The sequence below is a fragment of the Fonsecaea pedrosoi genome, assembly GCF_000835455.1.
Source record: "Fonsecaea pedrosoi CBS 271.37 unplaced genomic scaffold supercont1.4, whole genome shotgun sequence".
NCBI classification, from domain to species: Eukaryota; Fungi; Ascomycota; class Eurotiomycetes; order Chaetothyriales; family Herpotrichiellaceae; genus Fonsecaea; species Fonsecaea pedrosoi.
In genome coordinates this window covers 2,044,091-2,071,266 of record NW_013550612.1, presented here as the reverse complement: position 1 = coordinate 2,071,266, position 27,176 = coordinate 2,044,091, and the positions used below count along the sequence as shown (strand labels likewise).

The 27,176-nt window shown below is 52.2% G+C and overlaps 8 protein-coding genes across 8 annotated transcripts; 7 read left to right on the top strand and 1 right to left on the bottom strand.

Moving 5' to 3' along the window:
• Window positions 1-113: 113 nt before the first annotated feature.
• On the top strand, window positions 114-2,949 carry Z517_06551 (uncharacterized protein; the record flags this gene model as incomplete). The annotated part of the gene is made up of 2 exons (XM_013428290.1): window positions 114-2,738; window positions 2,848-2,949. 2 exons carry the CDS (start codon window positions 114-116, stop codon window positions 2,947-2,949), a joined length of 2,727 nt encoding a protein of 908 aa, XP_013283744.1.
• Window positions 2,950-3,239: 290 nt separating this feature from the next.
• On the bottom strand, window positions 3,240-4,013 carry Z517_06550 (ribosomal protein L27; the record flags this gene model as incomplete). The annotated part of the gene is made up of 2 exons (XM_013428289.1): window positions 3,240-3,823; window positions 3,947-4,013. 2 exons carry the CDS (start codon window positions 4,011-4,013, stop codon window positions 3,240-3,242), a joined length of 651 nt encoding a protein of 216 aa, XP_013283743.1.
• Window positions 4,014-9,677: 5,664 nt separating this feature from the next.
• Z517_06549 (uncharacterized protein) lies at window positions 9,678-12,386 on the top strand (the record flags this gene model as incomplete). The annotated part of the gene is made up of 4 exons (XM_013428288.1): window positions 9,678-10,618; window positions 10,669-11,283; window positions 11,336-11,717; window positions 11,772-12,386. The coding sequence occupies 4 exons, from the start codon at window positions 9,678-9,680 to the stop codon at window positions 12,384-12,386; spliced, it is 2,553 nt and encodes an 850-aa protein (XP_013283742.1).
• A 2,519-nt stretch (window positions 12,387-14,905) lies between these two features.
• On the top strand, window positions 14,906-17,641 carry Z517_06548 (uncharacterized protein; the record flags this gene model as incomplete). The annotated part of the gene is made up of 1 exon (XM_013428287.1): window positions 14,906-17,641. One exon carries the CDS (start codon window positions 14,906-14,908, stop codon window positions 17,639-17,641), a length of 2,736 nt encoding a protein of 911 aa, XP_013283741.1.
• A 452-nt stretch (window positions 17,642-18,093) lies between these two features.
• On the top strand, window positions 18,094-18,480 carry Z517_06547 (uncharacterized protein; the record flags this gene model as incomplete). The annotated part of the gene is made up of 2 exons (XM_013428286.1): window positions 18,094-18,145; window positions 18,248-18,480. 2 exons carry the CDS (start codon window positions 18,094-18,096, stop codon window positions 18,478-18,480), a joined length of 285 nt encoding a protein of 94 aa, XP_013283740.1.
• Window positions 18,481-19,537: 1,057 nt separating this feature from the next.
• On the top strand, window positions 19,538-21,641 carry Z517_06546 (uncharacterized protein; the record flags this gene model as incomplete). Its single annotated transcript, XM_013428285.1, has 2 exons — window positions 19,538-19,918; window positions 19,971-21,641. 2 exons carry the CDS (start codon window positions 19,538-19,540, stop codon window positions 21,639-21,641), a joined length of 2,052 nt encoding a protein of 683 aa, XP_013283739.1.
• A 414-nt stretch (window positions 21,642-22,055) lies between these two features.
• Window positions 22,056-23,942, top strand: Z517_06545 (uncharacterized protein; the record flags this gene model as incomplete). Its single annotated transcript, XM_013428284.1, has 2 exons — window positions 22,056-22,592; window positions 22,653-23,942. The coding sequence occupies 2 exons, from the start codon at window positions 22,056-22,058 to the stop codon at window positions 23,940-23,942; spliced, it is 1,827 nt and encodes a 608-aa protein (XP_013283738.1).
• Window positions 23,943-24,678: 736 nt separating this feature from the next.
• Window positions 24,679-26,847, top strand: Z517_06544 (uncharacterized protein; the record flags this gene model as incomplete). Its single annotated transcript, XM_013428283.1, has 1 exon — window positions 24,679-26,847. One exon carries the CDS (start codon window positions 24,679-24,681, stop codon window positions 26,845-26,847), a length of 2,169 nt encoding a protein of 722 aa, XP_013283737.1.
• Window positions 26,848-27,176: the final 329 nt, after the last annotated feature.

Below are 27,176 nucleotides of genomic sequence, written 5' to 3'. Positions count from 1 at the left end.
CCTTCCCGCCCTCTCCGTACACACCGCGTCACTCCTCGGTGATACTATCGGGCAAACAATGGCCGCTCTAGACATGTTCAACCCTTGTTCATGAATATTCAGTCTTTGCGACAATGGAGGATATAGCGGGGTTGAAATGGAGCGCGACCCCGGCGAACGAACAGAACTCGAAACCCGCACCCGCGACATCGAACTTCTCTGCCTTTAATACATTAAAACCTACTCCGCCAACCTCAGGGAGAGCCTCTCCATTCAATTCGGCGACGAGTCAGCCTCCCTCCAAGCCGTCGACCCCCGGAAACGATAGCTTCGCGAACCTCGTTTCCTTCGGACCGGCGTCGCATAAGAATCTCTCGTTGTCAGAACAGCAAAGGATACAGGTGGAGGCTAAGGCACAACAGCAGAAAGACCAGGCTCGGAGATTGAATGATCAGTTTGCTGGCGGAGATGATCAATTTTGGAACAATTTGGGTAGTGGGAGGGGGACGCCTGCGGTCGATACCGCAAAGAATCAGACCACGAACCACAAGAATCACGAGTTAGACGATACCGACGACGATCTATTTGCTGCTTTCAATAAACCAACCGCTCCTAAAAACGACGCTGCTACTGCATACATTCCAAAAAAGCATGTGGACATTGACGACAATGATGACCCCTTCGGACTCTCAAAACTTCCCCCTAGGCGGGCAGATACTGCGGCGACGGCGAGCACCGCTGCGGGTGATGATGACGACGTGCTCGGGCTTCTTGGAAAGCCTGTTTCTACTGCAAAATCTCAATCTCCTCCGTTAGCCACGGGAAGCCCGGCCACCGACCGTCATCCGCAGGACAAAGCTGTGGCAGAGCTGGTTGATATGGGATTCCCAGCGGACAAGGCAAAAGTCGCCTTAGAGGCGACGGAATCAGGAATTGATGTCCAGGCCGCCGTGGGTTACTTACTGAACCAAGCCCACGCCGAGGCGCGGCAAAAAGCTCAGTCAAGAACTGCCTCTGGGCAAATGGGAGATTCGGACAATGACAGGATAGGCTCCCGGAATGAAGCGCATGCATCGAGGACCAGACCACCATGGGATAACAGAGAAGGCCCCAGACGTACAAAAGGCTCCACTCAAAATGGAGAGAAAGATTTCGAACAGCTTGCAACAGAATTCGGCAGTAACTTCTTGAAGACGGCAAATTCATTGTGGAAGCAAGGGACGAAACGAGTTCAGCAAGCTGTCCAGGAGTTCAATTCTGAAACTGAGGCTGGCAATCAACCCCGGTGGATGCGGGAAGTAGCAGAGCGACCGACCAGAAAGGAACAGCCACAACGACAGCCCGAGGTCGAGTCAGGACGTGGAAGAAGTAGACCGGGCGCAGAAGCCCCCAGCCAAGCAAGCATGACGGATGAGGCGATGATGCTGGAAATCAACCGACCAACCTCTGCATCACGACCTTCCACTTCCTCCAGACCGGTGCGACATTTTGACTCGAGTGCTGACAACTCCCGAGATCAGTCGCCTGTTGTACCCTCACGACTGCGTGATTCACTTCCTCAGACCCAGCCAGCTTTTCTACGACAGCAAAACCAATCCCCTGCCGCGAGTTCAAGAGCTAGTCTAACCCGCGCAGCTGCCGAGGAACAGGCTGCTCAAGCGTATGTCAGCTCAGCTCGACGACGGAAACAACCAACTCGTTCGGTTCATGATGCACCGCCAGCACCCGTCCTGAACTCGGATCTTCTCGAAGGTGGTTTCAAGGACTCTTCTTCCTCCCTTCCACGCGCAGCGGCAACTCATGTGGAGATGAACAAACCATCTACTCGATCTCAATCTCAACCGGTCAAACAACGGGTCGACTCAACTGCAACTCAAGTCCGACCTCCAGCTCCCACCCGTCATGTCCCTTCCATCCCCAGCATCGCTCTCCAAGCCAGTCACTCCCACCGCGAGAAAGGTAACGAACATTTCAAGCGTGGTGACTATGCGTCGGCACACCAGTCTTATGCAACTTCCCTGTCGCACTTACCGGAATCCCATCCGCTAACCATTGTGCTTTTGACAAACCGTGCTCTTACGGCGCTGAAAATAGGCGAGCCTAAACAAGCCATCATGGATGCCGACAAGGCCATAATGATCATAGGACCATCGAAGGGTGAGAATGAGCACATAGAGGTCACCAGCCCAGGCAATATGGGTAACAAGCCAATGCGCGAATACTATGGAAAGGCGCTCATGCGCAAAGCTGAAGCACTCGAGCAGATGGAGAAGTGGACCGAGGCCGCTGTTGTCTGGAGAGAAGCTGTGGAAGGAGGTCACGGCGGTGCGACGAGTATCCAAGGCAGAATGAGGGCAGAGAAGGCAGCGAACCCACAGAAACCCAAACCTACCTCTACAACAGCAGCGAGGAAGCCCGGTCCCGCTTCGGCTCCAGCCTCGTCAGCCCTCCGCCGATCACCGCCCGCCCCTGCGTCTACAAGCGTCAAGCCAGCGGAAGCTGTTTCTCGTCTGCGCGCCGCAAACCTTGCTGCGGACAAGCTCGACGACGAAAAATTCCGTCTCTCTGAGTCTGTTGATGCACGCATCAATGCGTGGAAATCCGGCAAACAGGACAATCTCCGTGCCTTGCTGGGTTCTCTGGACAGTGTGCTCTGGGAAGGCAGTGGGTGGAAGAAGATAAGCATGGCCGATTTGGTCCTTCCTGGCAAGGTCAAGATTCAGTACATGAAGGGCATCGGTAAAGTGCATCCTGACAAGGTACGTATTTATCTCATCATCGCCACTCTACTCGGGTCAATATTGCCAGCTAGAGCTTGGATATATGGTGAAAAGGCGATTGATGCTGACGCTGGGCTGAAAATTCTAGATTCCCACCGATGCTACCACCGAACAGAGAATGATTGCCGGCGCCGTCTTCAGCGCGCTGAACGAGGCCTGGGACAAATTCAAGGCCGAGAATGGTTTATAGTCAGGCGACGAACGCATTGTGGTCACAAAATTGTCTCCAGTGTCTGGTTCGCTTGTACCCTTATGGATGTTCTGACTGTAAGAACCTTCTGAAGATGATACATTGTAGACACTTTGACCAGGATCCGATATAGATCAAAAGATTCTTTTTGATTATCTCAACACACATCAAGAAAAATCGCCCAGTGGGTATTGTGAGCTGGGAATATGCCCCATAACCATGGCCATTTAGGACGATGGTGCTGCTCATGTAGTTGTACAATTGCGTCGCACTCCCGCAAACTTCCATCACTACTTTTTCTTCTGGGCAGTCTTCGGTCCTTTATTGGATTTCTTGCCTTTGGTCTTCCTCATAGCTCTAGCGGCTTTAGCTTCCATTCCTCGCTTCACTCGGAGTGATCGTTTCTTCCAGGCCAGCCAGCGATCGTTGCGATCGTACTCGCGCACCTTGACTCCCTTCCTCTCAGCTGCCCACCCAATCGATGCGTTTGCCTCCCGATACGTTCCTTGCCGATTAAACGTTGGAGGTGCCGCCGGAGTAGGTGTAGCAGCACCGGAAGACTGGAAGGTCACCTGGCCGAGGCCCTTGCTGCTCTGGCTCAGATGAGCCTCGAGGAACGATTCGTCGACAGACTTTTGAGACTGCGGTGGTGGTTTCATAGGCGTGGCGTACATGCCTAGCCGTCTGCGCGAGGGCGCGTTGCGCGGCGTGGGAAGTTGAGATCTCGGTCCTTCTTTTTCCAGCGCCACACCGATGTATCGTCTCTTGGGATGTTTCAGGGGATCCCGATAGTATCGAACGTAGCCGTATTCGAGGGCATAGAGGGTGTGGTCTTTGCCGATGCCGACATTCTCGCCGGGGAACCATTTCGTCCCTGTAACAAACAACGAGTCAGGAATTTTTTTATCCGCGAGGTTTCAAAAAAGAGGTCGAAACTTCTGCTTGCTTGCCTCTTTGTTTGAAGATTATGTTCCCTGGATGGACCCATTCCGAAGACCCCTTTTTGGCTCCCAGCCGTCTTCCTGCGGAATCCGAGGGTCCGTTTGCGCGGCCTTGTTGTGCATGGGAAGCATGTCGAACGAAAATAGTTGAGCTCCGGGGGTTCAGGTGCGCGTGTTTCGGACATAGACTCAAAGAACTCAAAGACGAAGCTAGCACGGCTAGAGACGCCTCCGAGGACACCAGAGGTCTGTATATTCGAGGTTGAAGCATGGTGGGAGTAGTGGTCAACTGAAAGGGCTGCCTAATACCCTACGAAGATGTCGATGAGAAGATCAAGCATACATTGAGATGGAGCAGCTAGTTGAAAACGAAGCTTACCATGTTTAGCTTAGAAAGTGATACGTGAGCTGGAGAATGTCAGCCTGGTACGCCAACTCGACCGTATAAACTCGGGCGAGCCATTAGCGCATTTAGCGTAACAAAGCCGACGCGTCAGCACGATCTGGATGCGAAAAACAACGAAGCAATTCTTCAGAAGCTTGCTTCAAGCAGCTTCAACTCTCTTGTCAAATATGCGGAAGCTGGTCAATTAGACCAGCTAGAGATAGCACTGTTCCAAGTGTTCGAACTCATGTACATGGACATCTCCGACATTGAAATCAGAGATCCCCCAACAGAGCCGTGCCTAACGATACCCCTGTCCCAGAGCTTTAGTGGGATATTGATCGTCCCGCGTACGGGGTACAGCTTTTTCTCTTGACTCCAGACACTTTTCATGCTTTGTGCGTCGCTTGGCCTCTGTGATCTTGCTCACAGTCGAGCTGAGGATCCCACGAAAGCAGAGATCTTGTCAGGTACTCAATTCGCCGATCTCATGCTCAAAGCAAGCCGCCGGTTTGGTACCTCTAGAAACCGGCGATCATACTCCCTATCCTGGCAGCCTGGCAAGGCTGTGGTCGCGGGGAAGCGCCCAAGCATGTCCGATCTCGATCGTGTGACACTATTCGGAGAACGTTCCCCTCCCCAGCGATCTACGAACGGCTCGCGCATGGACCCGAAAATAGAGCCTTCTCTACGGACAATACTCTGGCAAATGTACAGAGGTGTTGTATCCACCCCCAGACTCGCACTCGTGCCGATATCTTCATGGAGGCATGAACCTGTACGAAAGGCTCGAAAGTGACTGTCAAGAGCAGGGACATATGTGGCGGGGTTAAGCCTCGCCGACACCGAACAAACACTTTTCCAGATCCGGGTGCTGGATCCTGATCCTTATCCGGCAAGGGCTTTAAACACACCCACGCGTGAGGCGTAGAACACATTGAAGCAGAGCATTTCACGTAGGGTTTCCTATCCTGTCAACCCACACATTGGATGTGATGGATACTCATTGCCAGAGTCTGCTATTTTGGAGTCCACGGTGCGTTCATTGGACGCGGACGACAAGATCGTTACTAATAGCGTCGAGACCGGGATGAGTGCCCGTGAATATTTGAAGTTGTGGTTTCTAGAAAGGAGGTTGCAACCTTGACGTGAAGGGGCATCCTCGACTCTCTCAAATCAGCTTACAGAAGCTGATGTCTTCGGCTATACGACTATCCTGGCATTGGCACGCGTTAGGAGGTTCCAAATTGGTAATGGACAAGAGGTTTGTGATAGGCTTCAAGTCCTCGGCGTTAAAAGTATGCGAGCTTATTTGGACACCAGCCACTTACTTGATTGATCATGGGACGTCCGCAGTCTACTCAGGCGACCAGAAGCCATCTTCTTATCGCAGGAGACTTCAGTAAATTCTGATGAACGGTTCTTTGCATCCTCGATCGAGGCAGTCTCCGAGCACTGCAATACGGAGATGAGAGCCTGACAAAACGATTTCTGGCCCGCTGTCTGGTGACTGCACAACTCGAAGAACAATATACTCGTCAAAAATCAGCTATGCAAATGGTTTCTCTATGGCCAACTCATGGCCAAAGGGCTTTCCATTAAGAGACCACTTTTTCCGATGCTGCAAAGAGCTCTTCCAGACGCTGTCTCTTGCAAAGAGCAGGGCCAGTTGACCTGCCGGTGGACACACACCAAGCCAAAATACAGCGTGGATTGCCAGAAGACTTCTATGTCACGCGGATCTCATATTGTCTACGCACGGCAAGTGAACGATTTAAGGTGCTCCTACAATCCCGGTCACTACTAACTCCATGCTTGGGGCACAATAGTGGAATAAAATGAGATCCAAGCACTGGACTGTGTGGCTAGGTCAAATGAGGAGTTTGTCGCGGTGGCCATATAGCTCTGACTAACCTCTTGCTTCTTAGGTCAGGCCATCGCATGTCTGCCAGCTTGAAACATGCCTGGGAATTCAACAAGGCAGAACGGATGTTTCACTAGCAGCACGATGCTCAGCATTCTACGCATTTCGTGATCTGCTATACCCAGTTGAGCAGGTCGACCAGACGCATAGTAGCGACTGCCAAGAAGCATTTCTGTTTCCATCACCCAAGCCCCAGTGTTGAGACCATTTCCGTACGTGCGTCCTCTCAATCTCTGCGGTCTCGCCCTCCCCATCGTATCAGAGGGTTGGATCGCTCTGGCTAGCCTAACCGAGCCACCACAAGCACTGAATGTGCGCAATTGACGGATGGTCTTCGAGCCGTGTAGAGCCCAGCAGTCTACAAGGTTTGGCCCTGAGAAAACTGTTCGGAAATTATTGGGATGCTCGTCCCACCTTGTCGCCAAAATCTACCAACATGGCACATGTCCATTTTCCACTTACGTCCTTTTTCAAGCTGCATATAAGTCCCACATGGGTCAGTGGACGGACGCAAGGAGCACTGATTGGGTGGCGATTGGCCACTCTCTAAGCTTTTGTGTAACCCCGGAGATCCTCCCCGATGGGGTATTCAACCTCAACGGTACATACCCCAATCGGAGAATGTTCCATACTCCGAACCGGGTAGACTTTGGAGTTTACTCGTATACGAGCACATTTGCACAGGCTTGACTCTGCTTGTCGTGACTCGCGAGTCAAGTCCAGCCGCCCCTTGCTTCAGTTCCTCGATTGATGTGGCCAACGTCCGTCCTCCCAGGTGGTCCCTGCTTTTTCTTGGGGTTGTTGGGATACGGACGGTGGCCGAATTCATCCCCGTCACGAAAGTCTCAGGCGTCCTGGCTTTCATTCGGGCCGGATGGATGGGGGAATCGCCACTCGAATGCCCTTCGCTTGGGCAAAGCCTTACGAGGGTTGATCAAAATTGGTGATACTGTTAATCTTCGACCGATGCCAGCCCCAAATGCTGGCCTGGTTTTGAACTCCGTATCATGCAGTTAAAATAACGTACATGATGTATCAGACGAGGTGCTTATGGCATGTGATCGTCAAGCCCGCCCGAGCATTCGTTACTGTGTCAGGCACAATAAAGATTGGTCGGGAGTCACATCCGACGACTCAATTCCCGATCATCAAGCTATGGTCTACAAACCTCAGCGTATCTTCAACGTCCCAGTCTTTCGGGCCCGGCAAGCTTGGTTGTTGTGTCCATACTAGGCCAGGAATCGAGATCCACTATGAGTTTTCCACGAATCTTCTCTTTCTCTCTCTCTTTCTTTCTTTTTACAGCTCATGGGTGGCTCATCGATGTTACATAAATGAAGCTTGCTCTCCAAAACCAAGACTCGCTACCTGTACTCTAGCGGATAACTAATTCCACGGTACTCGATGGGGATTTTGGGATTTCGGAAGTCAAATAGGAAACCGATGCCGACAGTCTCGTGGCGAGAGAAGAACGCGCCCTTATCGATAGTCCGCGATGGATGACTCCCTACCCTCGGGGCGCGCGTGCAAAGGGTCTTCCGCGCCGTCAAGGTTTCAATCCAGCTGAATTCTATTTCCGGTCGCGTTCTGACTGGCCCCATGAATCAGCTCCAGGTCCCTGGCTGCAAACACAGCATTGTGTCTTTTTCGGACGAAGGGGCCGCTTGACCGACGTAGGTTTGTATACAGAGGGTGCCTGTCAGGGATGGGATGCGCGGGGTGCCGTAGGTAGATGGATGGGTAAGTAGCCACGAGTAACAAACTTGTTTGGTCGAAGTATAACGAGGAGTAAGCGTCTTGTGTGGAGCAAAGGTTTAAAATCGATCCGCAGCTTGGCGGGGCCTTGGCAGGAGTTATCTCGCAGTTGTCAACACCTGGCACGTCAAAGGTCCAAGCAGTTTCTGGACACTTGGTGAACTCTTCCCCTTGTTGCTCAACAAAAGCCATCCTGCTTATCTGGAACCACTACGATGAAGGTGCTCATCACCGTCACACTCTATCTGGCTGGCCTAGTTTCTGCCCAATTTCAGTTCTTCGAGCAGTTCTTCCAGGGTGGTCAGCAGAACCAAGCGCCCCAAGAAAAACAAAATGTCGCCAGTGATTCCAGCTGGTATCGTCAAAACTGGAACGGAGGTGAGTTTGCTTTCCATATGCACTCGCAGCCTTGTGTGGGTCGCGTTTGGGCCTGTTCCATCTCACCAAACCGGGGAATCCCTTCCAATGCACAAGATATCAGGACACGGCCACAGCTGACTCGCCCGGATTTAGCAACCTGCAACAACTACTTGTGCCCGGATACACTTGCCTGTGTTCATTTCCCGCACCACTGCCCATGTCCACATCCCGACGTCGAGGACAAAGTTGAACTTGGGGATGGCATAGCCGTTTGCGCAAGTAGAGGAGGGTTCAAGGTGGGCGAGACTGTACGCAAAATCGAATTGGCAAGGAAGGCTCTGCTGTGACATTCTTGGTGAATCCAGCAGTCTTTCGTGGCTCAACTTACTCTCCGGGTGAGCTGTTTTATCTTGGCCATTCAATGGAAGCTAACTGTCCGACCAGGCGATCAACGGAACCATAGACCCCAACCATAACCCTGGAATATTTTCAACTCGCCACGTCACCAATCAGATCAATCCTCTCGCAAATGCATGAGCAATTTCCTGGCCATGCCATTGGACTAGTTAGATTGCGTCTAGCTACATTGTGCGCCAATGCCCTTGCATGACTAGATGGGCACTGCTACAACGATATAGAGAAACAATCCTATCCCAAGCGAGTATATTCCCAAGGGGTTGGCAGCTTACTTTTCCTTCCTCACCTGTTCAACGTTCCGAGGAGAAAACAGCAACCCAAGCACCAAGTAAGAAGGCTGGAAGGTTAGTGGTGATGGCGCCAAGCCATTTCAAGGTTTTAAGGTCGTTACGAGTTGTTAGTGGCATTAGAGCACGACACGTGGCATGGCACCCACGGCTAGTAGATACTAACAGGCTAGCTCGTGTTAAATCTCAAGCTAGTCTAGGCTTGCCACTAAGGGTATAGATTATGTCATTCGCATTCCAAAAGTCACTAAACTGACTCCGTTCGGTGACTTGAACCTAACTTTCCTCGTGAACTCAATACATACGCATGTCCATGAGCTGATAACCATGCACAATCCCATCCACGATTTTCATTCCCCCTGGTTGCCTAAATTCCGATCCCGTCCGCCCAAATGAGGGCAATGACAGCCCTATAAATCATTCTTTTTGCGCACCATAGCGCAGATCACGCGAGCCCTTCATTTTGTCGTCCTTGAATATTCCAGCTCATGTGTTTCCAACTCAACATTTGACTGATTGCGAGCTATCCGAGGTGACGGGCTAGATCCATTCTAGACCTGACATGTTCCTTTTTCCTGGCGCCGCGCTGTCCACCCCTCTCTAGTGCCCCGCTTCGGATTGAACGGAGCTTGAATCCATCACCATCGGTTTGATCGACAATGAAGATGCAGGAAGAGGGCGAAAGTCCCACCGGGTCACCGGGTCCTTCGAATTCCAAAAAGCGACGGTATGCTCGTGTGAGTAGAGCCTGTAATGAATGTCGCGTCCGCAAGATCCGGTGCAACGGGCGTCAGCCATGTGAACCATGTGAAGACTTTGAACGATGTCAGTACCAGCTCTTGGACCGCGTCTCTGCTCAATCAGGCTACTTACAGCGTCTAGATTGCACATTCACATCCACGCGAGGGCAGCGTATGTCCGGTGCCCCGCGAACGAAAATCCTCGAAGATCGGCTGCGTCGAGCAAGAGCACTGATAACCCGATTTCAAGCGCAGTACCCGTCGGCCCAGCTCAATCTAGAGGTCAACAGCATATTCGACTCTCCGCCTGGATCCCCCACTTCCACCGATGCAGACGGCACAGGCCCGCTCGATGTGACCTCTGAGGACCACTTGGAGAACATGTTGGACGGTAAAGGCCGGATCACATCTACCAAAAACTCGACAGAGTACTATGGCGGCGGCTCTGGATTTGCGTTCCTTCAACAGACGCAGTTGCTGTTTCATCAAGACTCGCCCACAACAGGGCTTCGAAACGGTACCCATTTGTCTCTTGATGCCATGTCCAGACTCTTCGATTCACCACTTCCAGATAAGCAGGCACTCGCAACAGATATTCCCATCTCGAAGCTATTGCCTTCTAGACAAGCAGCAACAGAGCTGCTGCATGCCGTTTTTGGACAGACCTATCAATTGCTACAGTTTCTTCATGAACCCACCTTTCAGAAGCAGACGGACCGAATCTACAATCTCGATCCAATGGACTTTGAAGATTCCGACCATGATTTCCTACCACTCTTCTACTCGGTAACTGCTCTCGGGTACCTATTTCATCAGAAAATGCACCACAGATATGGCTGCAAGGGCGCCGTCAACCAAGCGTGAGTCGAGTAGCCGATCACTTGATTTTCATGATGCTGACCATGCCCAGGATGCGACATTTTATTGCGTCCCGCCGCATGGTCGACCTCGAGCGCTGTCGCGATATTTCAACCCTCCAGACACTGCTCTGTTTCATTCTTTTCTTGATTTCGACGGCACGTCTTGCCACGGCTCACACTTTTATCGGCCTGGCGGTCGCAGCAGCCCTGAGAATGGGACTACACTCTCAAGCCTCCTGCGAAGGATTGTCTCACCTAGAGAAAGATATCCGGCGCCGAACATTCTGGACGATCGTCAAGCTTGACATCTACAGTGGTACAGTTCTGGGGCTGCCAGGGATGATTAGGCTTGACTATGTGGATCAACCCAAGCCAAGTGGACACATCCGTGAATATGCCAACGAGGACTGGGGTGGATTTGTTTCTTTGAGCACCAGGCGGATGTTTGCAGCTTCGGCGAAATATCTAGAGATCCTCATGATCTTGAGCAAGGTGGTGCAAAAACTATACCCAAAGACTGATTCAGAGGCTCAAGGTGTGAGCGAATCCAAGAAGATCTATGTCAGCAACAACACAATCCTCGAGATTGAAAGCGAGTTCGAAGCTTGGAGGGACGGGCTTTCCGACTCACTTGGCTTGACCAAAGATAACAATAACGCAAGCAGGTAGAGAAAGACAATCACCCTTTCAAGGCACTGGACGCTGACTTCCTGATAGCATCGTTTACGAGTTGGAGATGGTGCACAATTTTGGCTATATACTCCTTTATCGGCCATTTCTGCATTACCTGGCCAAGGCCAAAAGTGAGAATCCGCCAGATGGCCGACTGTTACGGTGTGCAGCCTGCTGCGTTAAGGTATCTCGTCTCACCATCTCCCGCTCGAATGAGATGCTCCAAAAAGGGTTCCTCGCTCCAGCTGCGTGGCAATCGGTGTACACGGTGTTTTTGTCACTTGTCACCCTGATATTCTTTCTGGCTACACAGCACGGCAATATGGATTACGCCGTCATCCAGAAGGAAACCGAAATAGGAGTGCGAATCCTGGCCAGGACATCCTGTCAGGACATTGGTTCGAGAAGATGTCTGGATGTTCTAAGGGTAAGTTTGGTCGTTGTGACTGAAAGATTTGGCACGCTAACACTATATATTCAGGTGCTTACCAGAAGGCTTTCGCACATAATCAATCTAGACATTGATGAGATCTCGGCGGGAGTTCAGCTATACTGTCAAGATAGCTCTGGAGGCGCGGCTGTGCCGAAGCCACGATCATCTTCCGGTGACGCTGACATTGGATTACCGGATGGTTCCGCTGGAATGGGCCCGAACGAGGCGATGGGTCTTCCAGGTAATCAACAATATATGTTCCAGTCTCCATCCGGGAGTCTTCCAGGCCCTCCATTGCACAGTCTGCTCAACGCTACGCCAATCTATCCTCCCGAGGCAATCGCTTACCCCATCCAGCCGCCGATTTGGGAACAAGCAGCAGGATGGCAGAACGGGGGAAGCAGTCCTTATCTTACAAGGACATCCTTGAGACAGGCATCCCCTCCGCCGTCGGTGGGCGTCGCTGAATCCCTTACACATTCGGATATGGAGGTGCCATACACTGACGGCTTCGCTTGGCCGTTCCAGATGACGGCACATATGGCGAATGGACGTCACAATAGCACCGATGGATCCCAACCACAACCAGAACATCATGGACTTACTCCTCAAGACATTGCTGCCTTTATGCGCATCAACCCTGGGGATGAACCATTTCTTTAGCGTCGGATATATGTTTAGGATCAGCCCGGGCCAGGGAGAGAGGAGCCATTGTAGGGAGATTGACTAGTTAGGACTCATCGAACAAACGACGGCCCCGGGGTCAACAGTCTGCGAACGAAGGATGCATTTTGCAAAAAGAAAAGAAAAATATGACATAGGTTCCCATTCATTGCTCTGCGCGTGATCGATCATCATTGCCAGTTCAGAGGATACCCGCTGCATTCTCCCCGTGCTCAGGGTCATTGGCGGTCACGAGGCACGAGGCACGAGGCGGCGTAGTCTTGGTTTATAGAGGCCCTCTCTGATCTGCAGCCCTACAGAATATTCCATTGGGGTTCCATGAACGCAGGGTGGGAACCCGCGGATCACGGCACGGCCAGTTGGGAAAGGGTACCTGGGGCTCTTCTTCCTTGTAATTGCTTGGACAGGGGCGGGGGGGTTGGTTTTCGGGATTTCGGCAAAATCTCAAGCAAAGGCGTGCATTTGTCACCCCGTCCCCTTCTTTTAAACCAGCTCGCCAGGTGGTCGTCAATCCCAAAAAACGACACAAAGATGTGCACAACCCAAGCATACCAAGCATCCCAATCTACCAGTCACGCACAGAAGACGGTGGATCTGGGCAAAGCAAACAGCAAACACGGACCCTGGCAGTTTCCTATCTCACCCGATGCCTCCGTTGGCTGGGAAATTCAAGGCGTGCGTGCTTTGGCCCCCACGGGCTCTTCTACGGTCTGTGGTCCATTTCTTTCCGGGCACTGCCACCCGGCCCAAAAGTGAGGCTACAAGCTCCGCCTGTCCTGTAGGGAGGCTGAGATGGGTTGCTGTGCCGTGTCGCCGCTTTTACAACGGCTTTTCCTCTCAGGTCCAGGTATCACAAACTTCCGAAGTACACATGCAATCGATACTGCGAGGACAGGGCTTTGTAAAATCCTGGACTCATACCTAAGAAGCTCGAACGGGTCACTTCTGGGATTGCGCCTCTCGCACTTTTTTGAACTGAAGTTGGCTCAACAAACAAGACTTGACGGGTATCTAAAGAGTTGTTCTATTGCAACCCCGTTAAGCCAGTATACAACACGCAAAAACTCGTTTCTCGGAACATCGGAACAAGGACAAGAAAGGATCCAGGGTTGTCAGGTATACTTACGGCGCGTGGAGTTGGAAACACGAACTGTTGAGATAATTCTCGAACGATCCCAAGATTCACCTCCCGTCGCAAAACACACACAAGCACGGGGCTCTATAGCACGCATTAGGGAAACAAGGGGACGTCGCTACAATGGTCATGTTTGCAACCACTTGGACACCCTGACACATCTATCGCTAGCTCCATGGTGAACCCTTTGGATACGGTTTTCGATAACTAACAGATTCGTGTTGCACCGGCACTCTAGTGGACTTATCAGCAGAATCTTCGAAATGTGATATCACACCGGTTTTCTCCAGGTCCACCTGACATTGTCAGGTCTCGACAGGTGCGAGCTGTGGTTACCATCCTTGTTGGACACGACTCTAGACACGATCTTCGAGCAGCAGGAGGGTCATGCACGAGCAAGCCGACCTGGAAAAGGCACACGGGGAAGCCGGAATATAATGGATCTACAGCCTAGCAAATCTGGTCTCCGGCCGGTTCAGTAGTAGAAAGTAACCATAAGGATGCATGATTCGGTTGAACGAGCCTGCCCTTTGCGTGAGTCGATTAGGCACCCGTCCTTCTCAAGGTGCCTAGAGCACAGGTCACATGTTGAACCCTATCGTCACGAGGCCTACAAGCGAATTTGGCCACGAGGTAACAAGTCGCAAGGCACCAGAAGAGGTCGAAACGGGCCATCAATGAACGAGTCGAGGAGGAATTTATGATTGGAGGGCGAATAGAGGGTCCATCGCTTCTTGGACGGGATTCGAGGGGGACTTTGTGCCGGAGAAGCGAATACGAGGACCCTGATGGGGCATGGGGGAAATGACTTGACATCCGGGCGGTGTCGCGGCGAAGCACAACAGGGATGCAAACAAGGTAAAAGGGTGGAAGGAATTTGGACAGGGATTAAAGGTACAGGGAAGAAGAGAGGGGAAAAGAAAGGTTTGGGGGAATGAGAGACAAGCTCCATTCCTACAGTAGCTACCTACAAGTGCTCGCTAGGTAGCAAGGCGTTAAGCCACAGTGCCAACCACAGTGCCAACAAGGTACTGTACATACATCGGTGACTGCCGAGGAGGGACCTACAGGTATTCGGTATGGCGAGTAAAAGCGGCGTCTCCCCCGCCCTCATTCCGACTATCCCCGAAGTGGAAACAACGTCGACCTGGTATTAAAGCGGAGGCGGAGCACCAGGCACCGCCTTCACCACCACCACTACCTACTGCCATTGCCCTCCGACAACGGTTCCTATTGCCCTATCTCAATCTGCATTTGTATGGAGGACGGGTGAATTCGTTCAGGACAGCTAGATATCCCTCTATCCTATGATTCTCCACGCTACCTCGATATCCAGGTGGCTATCGAGTCCATTCCCGCTGCCATGGATCCATTCTCTCTCACAGCAGGCGCTCTTCAGATAGCTGCTGCCTGTGTGTCGTGCACCAGCACCGTGATCAAGATATACGGAGATATCAATTCTGTCGATGCTCGAATCCGGTCATTCTGCGATGAGGTGGCGGCTCTACGGGCGACTTATGAGGGCCTGGAAAAGAGCCTGTCTTCCCCTCCGCTGGCAGAGGCGGTGCGCGTGGCCAACAAGACCGACGACGGCGCTCATCTGTGGCAACAGATCAAAGATGCGCTCGAAGATTCCAAGAACACCATGAAGCGAGTCAATGAGATCCTCACCCAGATTGCCAAAATATCTGGGTTTGCACGTAAGGTGAAGGCCCATCTACAAGAGAACCTCCATAATGGCGAGCTGTCTCGACTGCGCCAGCGCATCCAATTTTTCAATGCGGCTCTGTCACTACCGATCCAGATGGTCTGCGTCATGCTCCAACTCGAACAAAGAGGAATAACAATCGAGCATCAGACATCACTGGATGCCAAGTTCATCATGCTCGAACGAACCATGAGGGCGCTCATCCAGAGTCTGAACTCCCCCTCGCGTCTGCAAACGCTGGGTGGTTCAACAATCGCTGCTACCGAGAGAATGCAATCAGGTCACGATGATGGAATGAAAACCTATCTTGCCTTTGCCAAACAATTTCTGAGCACCGCTTCCGTTGCGGCGAGCACGAGATCTTCCTTGAGTACTATATCCCCAGCTATCGAACCCGAGGCTCTCCGTGATATAATAAAGATCCCTGCCAATGAAGTCCCGCTCTCGACAGATCGCAGAGATCGAGTTGACCGTTGGATCCAACCTCCTGCCGCTTCTCCTCAACAATCAGCCGCGTTCGCTCGACAAGGCTCCGCATCCGGTAGAGGTCATGCAGAAGTTTGCTCCGAGGTGGAATTCTTGAGAACCCAGAATCACCTGAAGTTGGGCCAGGACAGCTTTGAAGACAATGATTATGCAAAAGCGGAGCGGCATTTTCGGAAGGCTCTCGCTCTCATGGAGCGCCATGACTTTGAGGGTAGGATATCTTTCCAGCCTGCAGAGGTGGTTCTCATGCTAGCTGATTGCTGCCGTCAGCAAGAGAAGCTCGATCAAGCGGTCGAGCTGCTGCAACCGGTTGCCGCCATGCGCAGTGATATCTTCCCGTCCAGCTCAACAGATCCTCTCTGTTCGAGCGAAGCCCAGGGTTGTTCACGTCATGTTCCCGACAAGCTGCAGGCATTGGCTGCGAGTCACATGCTAGGCCGTGTGTACATTTTGAAGGGTGATTTCGATTCCGCCGAGGAGCATGGACTACGAGCGTTCATGGAGCGTAGAAAAGAACTCGGGCCACAGGATGAGAAGACGCTGGAATCCGTGCAGTTGGTCATCGATGTCTACCGAACCCGAGGTGACGACGGCGATGAAGAGGAAGCCGAAGGGTACGAGGTATTTCTATCACCACCGGAGAAAACGACACCCACACCTTCCACCGAAAAACTTTTGAGCAAGGTCGAGGTATCTCAACTCAAACCGGCCGCGGTCTCACCAGAATTGCCCCCGGCTTCTGAAATACAGAACCAACCTCGTCCGAAGCTTCGGAACCGATTTCTGCACCGTGCTCGTCTCTCGCAGCACTCGGATTCAGCTTACTATGCGCCGGCACCAGAACTATCGAGGTTATCCATTTCCAAGTCTATAACATTGAACAATCTACAGGATATAGACGCGGCCGCTCAATCTGGTGCTCGAGGGTTAAGCTCGCCCTCTGAAACATCGACTTACGATCGCTCTCTGTCCTTCCATGACGATAGTTCCACAACGACCCCGGCAAGCGCGCAGCTCGAACGATCCTCTTCCAGTAAAACCCTCGAACCTACATATCAAGCTATAGCAGACCTCTGCAACGAGAGAAGACTCGACAAGGCGGCAAAAGTCGCCATACAGTATTTAAATACCTACCAGTCCAACTATATGGTCATCAGGAAGCCGGAGCTGAGGGACAATATCCGCAACGGAACCGGGTATGGACTCGCCAGGACAGGACGCGGTTATGCACCGTTACATTTCTTCTGCGAGCTGAAGGAGGAGCATGCGGAGGAGGTCAATTTATTGATCAAGCATGGCGTGGATGTCAACGCTATTGCGTTTCAAGCCGGCTATACTCAATCAAATCCCAAAGATCCCTTCACTGCCTTGCAGCAGGCTACTGAGAGAGGCTTCTCCACCATCACAGGCCTGCTACTGGCAGTAAATGGCATCAAGACCGACTTACGCGACTCAGAAGGTTACACGCCGCTGATGGTGGCCTGTAGAAAAGGCTATCACCAGATCGTCAAGCAGCTGCTGGAATTTCCCATGCCCACCGAGTTTCCGCCAACGTGGCACGGAAACACCCTTCTCCACGACGCTGCGAGACGGTGTGACCCAGTGCTAGTTGAAATCCTTTTGGAGCACACCACCTCCATTGATGAACGAGATCGGTTTAGCAAAACGGCATTGATGCATGCGGTGGTCAAGACAGATATAGCCGATCCGTCGGAAAGGAGGAGACGGATCAAGGGCAGATGCCAGACGGTGCGTGCACTGCTGGAGGCTGGAGCCGATCCTACACTTCGAGACCACCGGACGAAGAAGACGGTGCGAGACTATGCTGTGGAAGAGGATGACGCCGAGTTGTTGATGCTCCTGGGCCAGGTACCCAGGGCTGGGATTAGCGAGTTGGTAGCATGAATCTGCTAGCCAGTCACACGCCAATTGTTGAAATATGTGGGGAAACTTTTCGATGTATGATAGGCATGTACTTTTACTCATAGTTAAGAGATATCTTGGATTTCGAGCCTGACTCGTAGTGCAGTGGGTGGCCCATTGGAGGGGTGTGGAAAGGTGATATGAGCACCGCCACAAGGTGCGCCACATCACACTACGTCACTTTAATCCCAGGTGTGGCGCTTGTGGCGCAGTGACGTCCGCGTCTGCGCAACTGGGTAATTACTGGATTGGGGAAGTTTTATCTGTCTGGCTGTTTCATCCTTTGTCCTTTAGCTGCTGCCTTCATAGCCTACATAAGAATTCCAACGGCACAGACGTGCCGCTTGAAGTGTCCCTGAGACAAACTGCGTCAAAGAAACCACCTTGTACCGCGAATTCAACATCTCAGTCACAAATTCGAAGACTCTGCTACAATGTCGGACAGTGCCATCCCCGCGCTTCTCATCATCCTTATCACCATCCTTGGTAAGTCTACGCCCGCGATCGATTTCGTCGCATAGCCGTTGGCAGCTCCCTGGTGCTACCTCTCGGTCGTTTGTACATTCTACTAACTTCAATCTACTCTAGTACCTCCCGTGGGCGTGTTCCTCGTCGCAGGCTGCGGCGCCGATCTCTTCGTCAACATCTGCCTGACCCTGCTCGGGTACATCCCCGGCCACATCCACGCGTTTTACGTCGAATATGTGTACTTTGACCGGAGGGAGAGGGCGAGACAAGGGCAATTGACGGGGCATCAGGCACCGGGAGTGTATAGTGAGAGGGTGCAATCTGGAGGGTCGGTCGGGTACGGGACGATCTAGGGACCCAACCCGCGAGCCTGGCGCGTTGAATAAAGATGAGGAGGGACACGAACGGGGTTGGGTGAAGGGACTTCTTTGCGGAAGAATATTTAGATACAGGAGGTGGTGTACCGCGCTGTTTAACGGCCTGGTACAGCGAGTCGGTGATTTTCGTCTTTCATCTGGGGGAGTAAGGCACAAAGCGCAAAGCTCAAGGATCAAACACCACTATCCTTCGAAGGCAGCGGCATGTAGGAATAATGGGTATATCCAATACGCTGGTTTGACATGTCTTCCTTCCGTGGGCGGCGGATTGAGGCTTACTCGAGTTGATTTCCTTTGTCTGCAATTTCACGACCGACGAAACGACTCCGGTAGTTATAAACCTGCCACTTGCTGAGGGCGATGACGATGCTACGGGGAGAGGGATAAGCTCCGATTCATTAGCTCAACGGTTTAGTGAATTCGGCCCGCACTCCAGCATCACGAGTAATCCATCACTCTCCCACCTCAACCTATTCCGGTAGCCACCTACTATATTATGCAGGTCCCATGGAAGCAGCTTAGATGACCATCAGCGCTAAATCAAGGAGGTTGAAGGTCGTCAATAATGGTAGCGACCCGACGAGTTGGTTTCGGACAACACACGAATGGATGTTCGGCTGATGTTGGAATGTCTTTCCATTTACTCACACGGTACAACTCTGGTCTCCATGGGAGGCCGAATCGCCTGAGGTTATGTATGTCTTCTGTCCCTCATGGCCCCATCATGGCCATTCTTTTGCTATTTCCGGACTTGACCCTCCAGCAAATCATATCCTGCGCGCGGATCTTTGTCATGGGTCCAAAATACTCAGATGCGGCCCCAATCCTAGGGCGAAGAGCCTCTGACGCGCCTGGTTTGGAATTATTCCGGCATCCTGCATTACACAAAACGTCCTGTTTCACCTTTTGCAAACTTACACAATCCCGCGGGCGTCCATGGTCTCGAGAATTTATACATTGGTTCGAAGCCCTTGACTTCTGATGCTGGACAAACCCACACCGTTCGTTCTCTCTTGGTCCAGCTCGTCGACAGATGTCCGACTTCATCGAGCTGTCTAGTCCCTATGGATCCAGTTCCCTGGGGGGTAAATCCCATGCTCGACAGTCAATCCGATCTCTCGGTTCAGTTCATCGCAAATTGGGCGCCGGCCAGTACAACGTGATCTTGACTCCTCAAGAAGAGCAGATTGACGATGGCTTCACAAAAGGCGCGGGTAGATCGCCGTCGACAAAGGTTCTTCCCCCGACCAGGTCAGGCAAATTTGGACGAGACTTGGTGGTCGAAATCCTCATCTGTACCTTTGCCGTTCTGATATCCGTGCCTTTTACATGGCTAGCCGTGACCATGGCAAAGTACAATCACAAGATCGTGACAGAGGCGGATACAAATTACATCAAGCAGGCGACAAGCACGGTTCGCATTATATGAAAACTGTCTATTAAAAATGGTTATTGACCGAGAACAGGCGTCGACGCTTTTCACCATCCTCTTTGCCGCCGTCCTCGGAACGACGCTCAAGCGATTCGCGACGTGGCGACTTGAGAAAGGCGCCAAACTCGGGCTGCTTGAGCAGATCATGCAGAGCCGCACGTTCTTTTCGGCCGTCACTACACAAGTTGCTTTCCCAGCTATCAACTTCACCGCCTTAATCCTGGTGATCTGCTGGGCCTTTTCACCCCTGGGATCACAAGCATCTCTGCGTCTGGTCAGCACTGGTCGGGAAGTGAAGGCAGATTCCAACAAAGTCAGCTATGTCGATACGATCACCAATCAGGTCTTCAACTCGGTTTCGGGTGTCGACTCATTACTGACCTCTCTAAAACCAAGCTACATCACCTCTGTCCTCGGACCGGACACTGTGAAGGCGGGCACTATGGATCTCTGGGGAAATGTCAGGATACCCTGGCTAGTCGACGACCTGGAAAAGGACGGTGACGGCTGGGCCACGCTATCCAAGGAGAATATGACGGAGGGCTCATTCTCGGCCCTGGTCGGCGTACCTATCGCATCCCTGGCTAATCGGAATTCGAGCGTCGTTCTCGAGACAACATACATGAACCTCGATTGCAACAAACCTCAGGATCAAGAGGAGATCAAGATCAACTTTAACGTGACATCGGGCAATGGCACGTTCTTGGGACCCAACACCACCGTCGACTCGGACACTGGCATCTATCCTTTTTGGCAGGTGGCCATGAACCAATTTGTCTCGGATGACGTTTACTTCTATGGCTATCCGGAACAGTTGGTCAATCTTACCAATGTGGACATACCCCAGGCTACTTTCCTCTTTCAAACTCGTGGACCTTGGGTGTCAAAGTGTCAGATCAACCAGGTTTACCTTGAATCAAATGTGTCATGCCAATCGGTCCCTGAATCTCAACTTCCCGTCTGCGCTGTCACCGCGCAGCGAAAGTCCCCGAAAAAGCATGCACCGTCGACAGTGACCACGCTTAGCTTCCCCAGCACCTTTTCCTATCTTACCCAGACATGGATCCTTGCAACCGATCCACTACTCAGCTCGGGCTACTCTTCTTTGAGTGAGTATTACTTACAAAATACAACGGCGGCTTTCATTTTAAGCGGCAATGGTCGCGAGTACGCGGATTACACGAACGTCACTGCTCGACAATTTTCCCAACGACTGGGCCAGCTTCTCAACACCTGGGTACTTTCGAGCCAAGTCTCGGCCGATACTATGCAGTATACTCTGAATCACGAGAACACCACCGCTTTTTACACGGAAGGGTTCGATGTCTATGTCGTGTCGTGGCCCTGGCTGAGCGTCTACTGTGCAGCGATTGGGGTGATGCAGATTGCAGCATTCCTCACCATTTGGTGCGCATACCACACGACCATCCCAGATGTTCTGTCGTACTGCTCGTCCCTGACCAGAGATTCGCCGTACTTTGATTTCGCAAAAGGCGGAAGCGCACTGGACGGGATAGTCCGGGCCAGGATGATGCGGGATGTCGACGTCAAACTCGGAGAGGTGGTCGATCAGCGCAGCGACTATGATGTCCAAAAGGGCTTTGTCAACGACATCAGCAACCAGCCCAACGAGCAGACGCCATTTCTGGCGTTCGCACCACCAGAGTATTTGCGCAACACGAGACGTGGATTTTTGTATGCCTGAGACCGGGGGGCGGGGGGGGGGTTTCCTTTTACTTAATAGTTATATAATGAAGATCATGCAGGATACGAGAAATATGTCTCATAGATCTAGACTATAATGACGATCTCAGTTCATAATCCAATAACTTTGCAAAGTGCTCCATTTCACAGATCACACAGATCTAGTACTGAGAACTCGTTTGAGGTCTGCTTAGTCAGTCACAGAGCCCTGTCACATGACTCTCTTGGCAAACGCGAAGCCTCGTGTGACCGCGTCGCGCGTTTCTTCCCTGTCTTCACAGCATTCGATTCACGACTCGAGAGATTATTCCCGTACCGCCTACCTAGGTCCTTGACGCCGAAGTGTGTGCCCTGGAGATACTTTCGAGGAGCTGTGTGCGTTTGCTTTGTTGATGTCTCATTTTTGTCCGTTATTATGGATTCTCACGTCGCTGCTGCCGCTGCACCACCACCGCCACCCGCTCTTTCCTTTCCCGCCGCTGCTCAGCTCACTCCCTCCAAGAAACGCAACCACGAAGGAGATATAGTTCACCACTCTGCATCCATCACCTCTCCGGCCGGCCAACAGAGCAGTCCCTTGACCGCAGACCGATCTCCGTTTGGAACACCCAACTTTAGTGAACGCAGTACCCCGTTGACCGACCTCGGTGCTACTCCTGTCCTGAGCCCGGCTCAGAACACGACCATGGCCCCCGTCGACAGCAAGAAGCGAAAGGTCACCTTTGCCGAAAAGGAGGCCGACAAGGCCATCAAAAAGGCCGAAAAGGAAGAAAAGGAGAAGCTCAAGGCCGAGGCCAAGGCCAGAAAGGACGAGGACAAGAAACGCAAGGAGGAAGAGAAAGAGGCCGCCCGCAAGGTTCGGGAGGAGAAAAGGAAACAGAAAGATGTGGAGAAGCAGGAGAAGGAGGCGGAGAAGCAACGCAAGGAGGCCGAAGCGTTGAAGAAAGAGAGGGTAGGTTTCCAACGTCACCATTCGACGTGAGCCGTTCAAGCTGCTAACTATTTCTTCCAGTCACAAATGAAGCTTGGTTCATTCTTTGGGCCTCCAGCGGCTGCCTCAGTACCTACGGCTAATGATCTTGGGAATGTCTCTCGTGGTACGACGCCTTCCAGAAGAGGTTCAGTCACCTCTGTCGACATCGACCACCCAATGGTTGACATCAAGGAGTCACCGTCAAAACGAAAGAACCCTGGCTTCGACGATTGGATTCTACCTTTCTTTGTCAAGGAACATATGACAGTCGCACCAATAAACCGCTTTCATCCGAATAGAGCCGCACTCGACAATGCTTTTCTTCCCCTCAATCAAGACAACACACCTCAGACACTTAGAAACAGGTTTCGGAGGCGTCGGCGGACACGACCAGTGAGGCCTGTAAAGGAAATTTTGAACGAAATGAACGACTCGAAAACTGTTTCTATGGATCTCGCGGACTCTGCAAACATTCTGGCCAACCTTCCCTACAAGTACTTGTTCTTCCACGAAGATGTGCGGCCTGCTTATCATGGGACATATACAAGAGTTGTGTCTCCACGAAGTACACGAAAACTTGCCGTCAATGCCGGCTACCGAGGATTACCGGATACGAACTACGACTATGACAGCGAAGCAGAATGGCAAGAACCGGAAGAAGGCGACGAAGAAGTGCTAGACGATGATGAGAAATCCGAAGACGAGGATGGCGACGAAGAAATGGGAGATTTCCTCGATGACGAAGGGGAGGTTGCGAAACGTCAGCTAATTATCGGTGATATGGAACCCAAATGCAGTGGACTATGCTGGGAAGGGGAAAATGGGTCACAGGATGGCAACGATTTGTCTCTGTACCGAATGGACGTTCTGCACGACTCGACAACTTTTCCGATTGATCCTTATTCAACGGATCATTGGGCAGATGTGGGGAGAAAGAGTCCGGTCAAGCGAGAGGAAAAGCCACAAACTCCAATGCAGCCTCCTCGTCTACCACTGATGGCAGTCGACCCAAATAGTGGCAATCTCGTCCTCCAGTCCGGTCTCCTGAGGGTTGCGTCCAACGAAGGGGTATGCGAAAACCAATCCCAATCGTCCAAGTCGAAAGCGAACAAGGCTCTGGGTAAGCCGGTCAAGACTATCTCAGCAGATTTGTTGCCGGCGTTCAGGGAAGCAGTCTCGGGCAATACCTTGACAAAGACTGGGTTGATTGAGGTGCTGAAGAATCAATTTCCCAAATGTTCCAAGGATGCTATCAAGCATACTCTGGAAGAAATAGCGGAGAGAAGAGGCGTCAAGGAGGCTGACAAGAAGTGGGTATTGATTGGTTGAGCATTCATAGCAGTGGCACCTTGTAAGATGGAATGAAGTGAGATGAGCTGGTTGATTGAGCATTTTGGTCCCTAGATTCGAAGAGGTTTGTAGACCTTCTGCTACTAGATGAGCATCATGGGGTTGGTAGAGAGGACCGAGCGGCAGGGGCTTGGAGGATGCTGTAGCTCGAACTACGATACTGTCGTATTAAAGACCTTTTGTCCATGACTTTTCATCAATAATTGTCCTTTATTTACGGATAGCATGTCTCGGTGTAGATGGGCAAGTTTGAAACGGGGTTTATTTTCTTGATCGAGTTCCGTGCAGTCAATCATGTCCACAAATATTTTCCTCGTTCTCCTCCCAACATCTACCACTTTGTCTCTTTTTGGATCCTACTCCGATAGAAAATCTAGTCCCTGTTCTCGAAACACCAACGGGGTTATATGGTGCTAGATACCTCGTCTTTGAGATTCATTCGCGTGTGAGGACATATCATGACAGCAAAGTCATTGACCGTCACATATCTACATGTGAGGGCTAGATAAGGGTTTAGCTGCAAGAGGAACAGGGAGAGAAAGAAAGACATCTGAGATTCTCGTGAGGAACACCATCCAACATTTTGGTTTATTTCTGCTCTCTTACTTTTATTTTTGACGGGTCCAGAAACATCATCTCACACTATCAATCTATCCATCTATCGTGGTTGTCATCTCGAATCAAATCAGCTATCGATCAGCATCGATCAAAAAGAATGGGCGACGCCGGGGGGTCTCCTGCTACTAGTAGTACTGCTCCTCCTCCACACCATCAACAACGACCAGTCCGCGCCGGCCTGCCCAGCGCCAACCCGACACCCTCGTTCTGGCAGACCTCCTTTCCCAATCCGCTCGTTCATCACCGTTCAACACCAAACCTCCCCGCCTCTGTGGACGTGGCTGTCGTCGGGACAGGCATCAGCGGCACCTTTGCTGTCGATGAGTTGTTGAGTCATGTCCAAGGAGTGGATGTAGCAGTGACGGATCTCAACGACGACAACGACGACAACAGCAACAGCCTCACCGTCCTGGCCCTCGAGGCCCGCACGCTCTGCTCCGCCGCCACGGGCAGGAATGGCGGCCACTTGCAGCCGATCGTCCACGGGGCGCCAGCACACATTATTGATTTTGAACTGCGCAATTTCCACCATGTCGAGGCGTTGGCGCTGAATACGTCTCGGAAGGCCGGAGATGACGGTATTACTGTTGACGAGGATGATCAAAGTGAATGTCATGGTGATTATCACGACGAGATTGAGACCGAGTCATCAATTCCTCCTTCTGCTCCTAATTGGTGTGACTTTCGCCGACTCGAAGGGTGTCTTGGGTTTTGGAACGAAGAGTTTTTCAGGGACGCGAAGAGGGATTTTGCTCTTGCTGCGTCCACTTCCACCGATAACACCGGGGCCGGTACCGGGATCGGTTCAGACAAGACCACGAATACCCGTTCCGCCAGCGAGGACGACAAGCCCACAAGGTTAGCCAGGGTGGTAGAAGACCCCGCCGAGCTGGAGACCCTCGGATTGAAGATCGACAGCGGTGCGGTGGGCGCCATCGTCCAGAGTGTGGCGGCGAGTCTGAGTCCCTATAAGCTATGTGTGGGACTGTGGAGCGGGTTGCTTGAGAGGTTCGAGCAGGGCCGGGACCAGGGTCAGAATGCGAAACCAGAGGTAGGGCGAGATGGACGAGGAACAGGTGGTCGAGTCACAGAGGCACGCGTGTCGAAACGTACCCTCAATTTGCAGACGGACACACCTGTCACGGCGCTGGAGAGGGTCTATGGCGACGACAACGACAACGACAATGCAACACACGGATGGATCCTACACACTCCCCGCGGCAACGTGCACGCCCGCACAGTCATCCTGGCCACGAACGCATACACGTCCCATCTCTTGCCAGATTTCGCGCCGTTGATCCGTCCCGTGCAGGCACAGATGTCTGCTCTTATCCCTCCACCACCACCGCCGTCACTGTCTCCCGCGCGAGGCGAGCATCATAAAATTAGCGGGGATGGGACTGCGAATGGGAATCCAAACGCAACTGACGAGGCAGAAAACTGTGACAAGAACTCGGATGCCCCAAGACCCTTGATCCCAATGAGCTACGGCTTCGTGGGCGTCGGCGACATGGACCGCGTCATGAGCGATTACCTCGTTCAGAATCCATACCATCATCATCATCACCATCACAACGACAGGCATGGGGATAGTGATAGTGGTAGGGACAGGCAAGGCGGACACCTCATGTTCGGCGGCGGACGACACTTGGCCCTCCACCACGGCGAGGGCGTCTGGGACGACGACTTTGTCGACAAGCGCGTCGAGCGGTATCTGCGCGGGTTGTCGGAGAGGTTGCATCTCAATCAACCCAGTCTCAATTCCAAGGCCAAGTCTAATGATAGGACCCATCAAGACCGAACCAGAGTTGCGACGGATGACGGAACCGGGACCGAATCCTCGTTGTCGCCTTCATCGTCGCCTTCGCACACGCACTCCACCGATGATGACCTCCTCCCCCTCGCGGCCTCCTGGACCGGCATCATCGGCCACTCTTCCGACGGCCACCCCTGGATCGGCCCCGCGCCAGACCACCCCGGCGTGTTCGTCTGTGCGGGATACACGGGCCACGGGATGACCAACGCGCCGTTGTGCGGGCGGGACGTGGCGCGGAGGGCGGTGCGCGCTCTGCGAGTTTGGCGGGCTGGGGATACAGGTAGAGATGGAAACGGAGACCGAGACATTGGCAGAGATATAGACGTGGATGTCCATCTGGACGAAGATGGGAATGCGGAATGCAATGTCCCACCAGAATACCTGATTACTCGAGACCGGATCGAGCGGGTCAAGCACGGTTCGGCGGGGATATATCAATTGTCAATATAGAAGTTGGATAGCAATGAAATCGAGAATAAGAAGGAGAATGATAATGAGGACAAAAAGGTTCGAAAGTTTCAGCGTGCGTTGTTGCCCATAATCAATTCCACATCTGCGCTTCGTCGAAAACACTCGCACAACTCAGCACCCCATAACCCCCCCCTTAATTGCAGACATGCGTGACCAAGTAACCCAAACAATACTCTTCCGCGTCTGGTTCGGGTTGGTTCCAATTCATATAAACTGGTGACTTGTTTGTCGCCTCCGTAATAACCTCCTACGCCCTGCCTTCGTGATAATGTCACTGCATCGGACGTCGAACATCCGACAGCAGACAC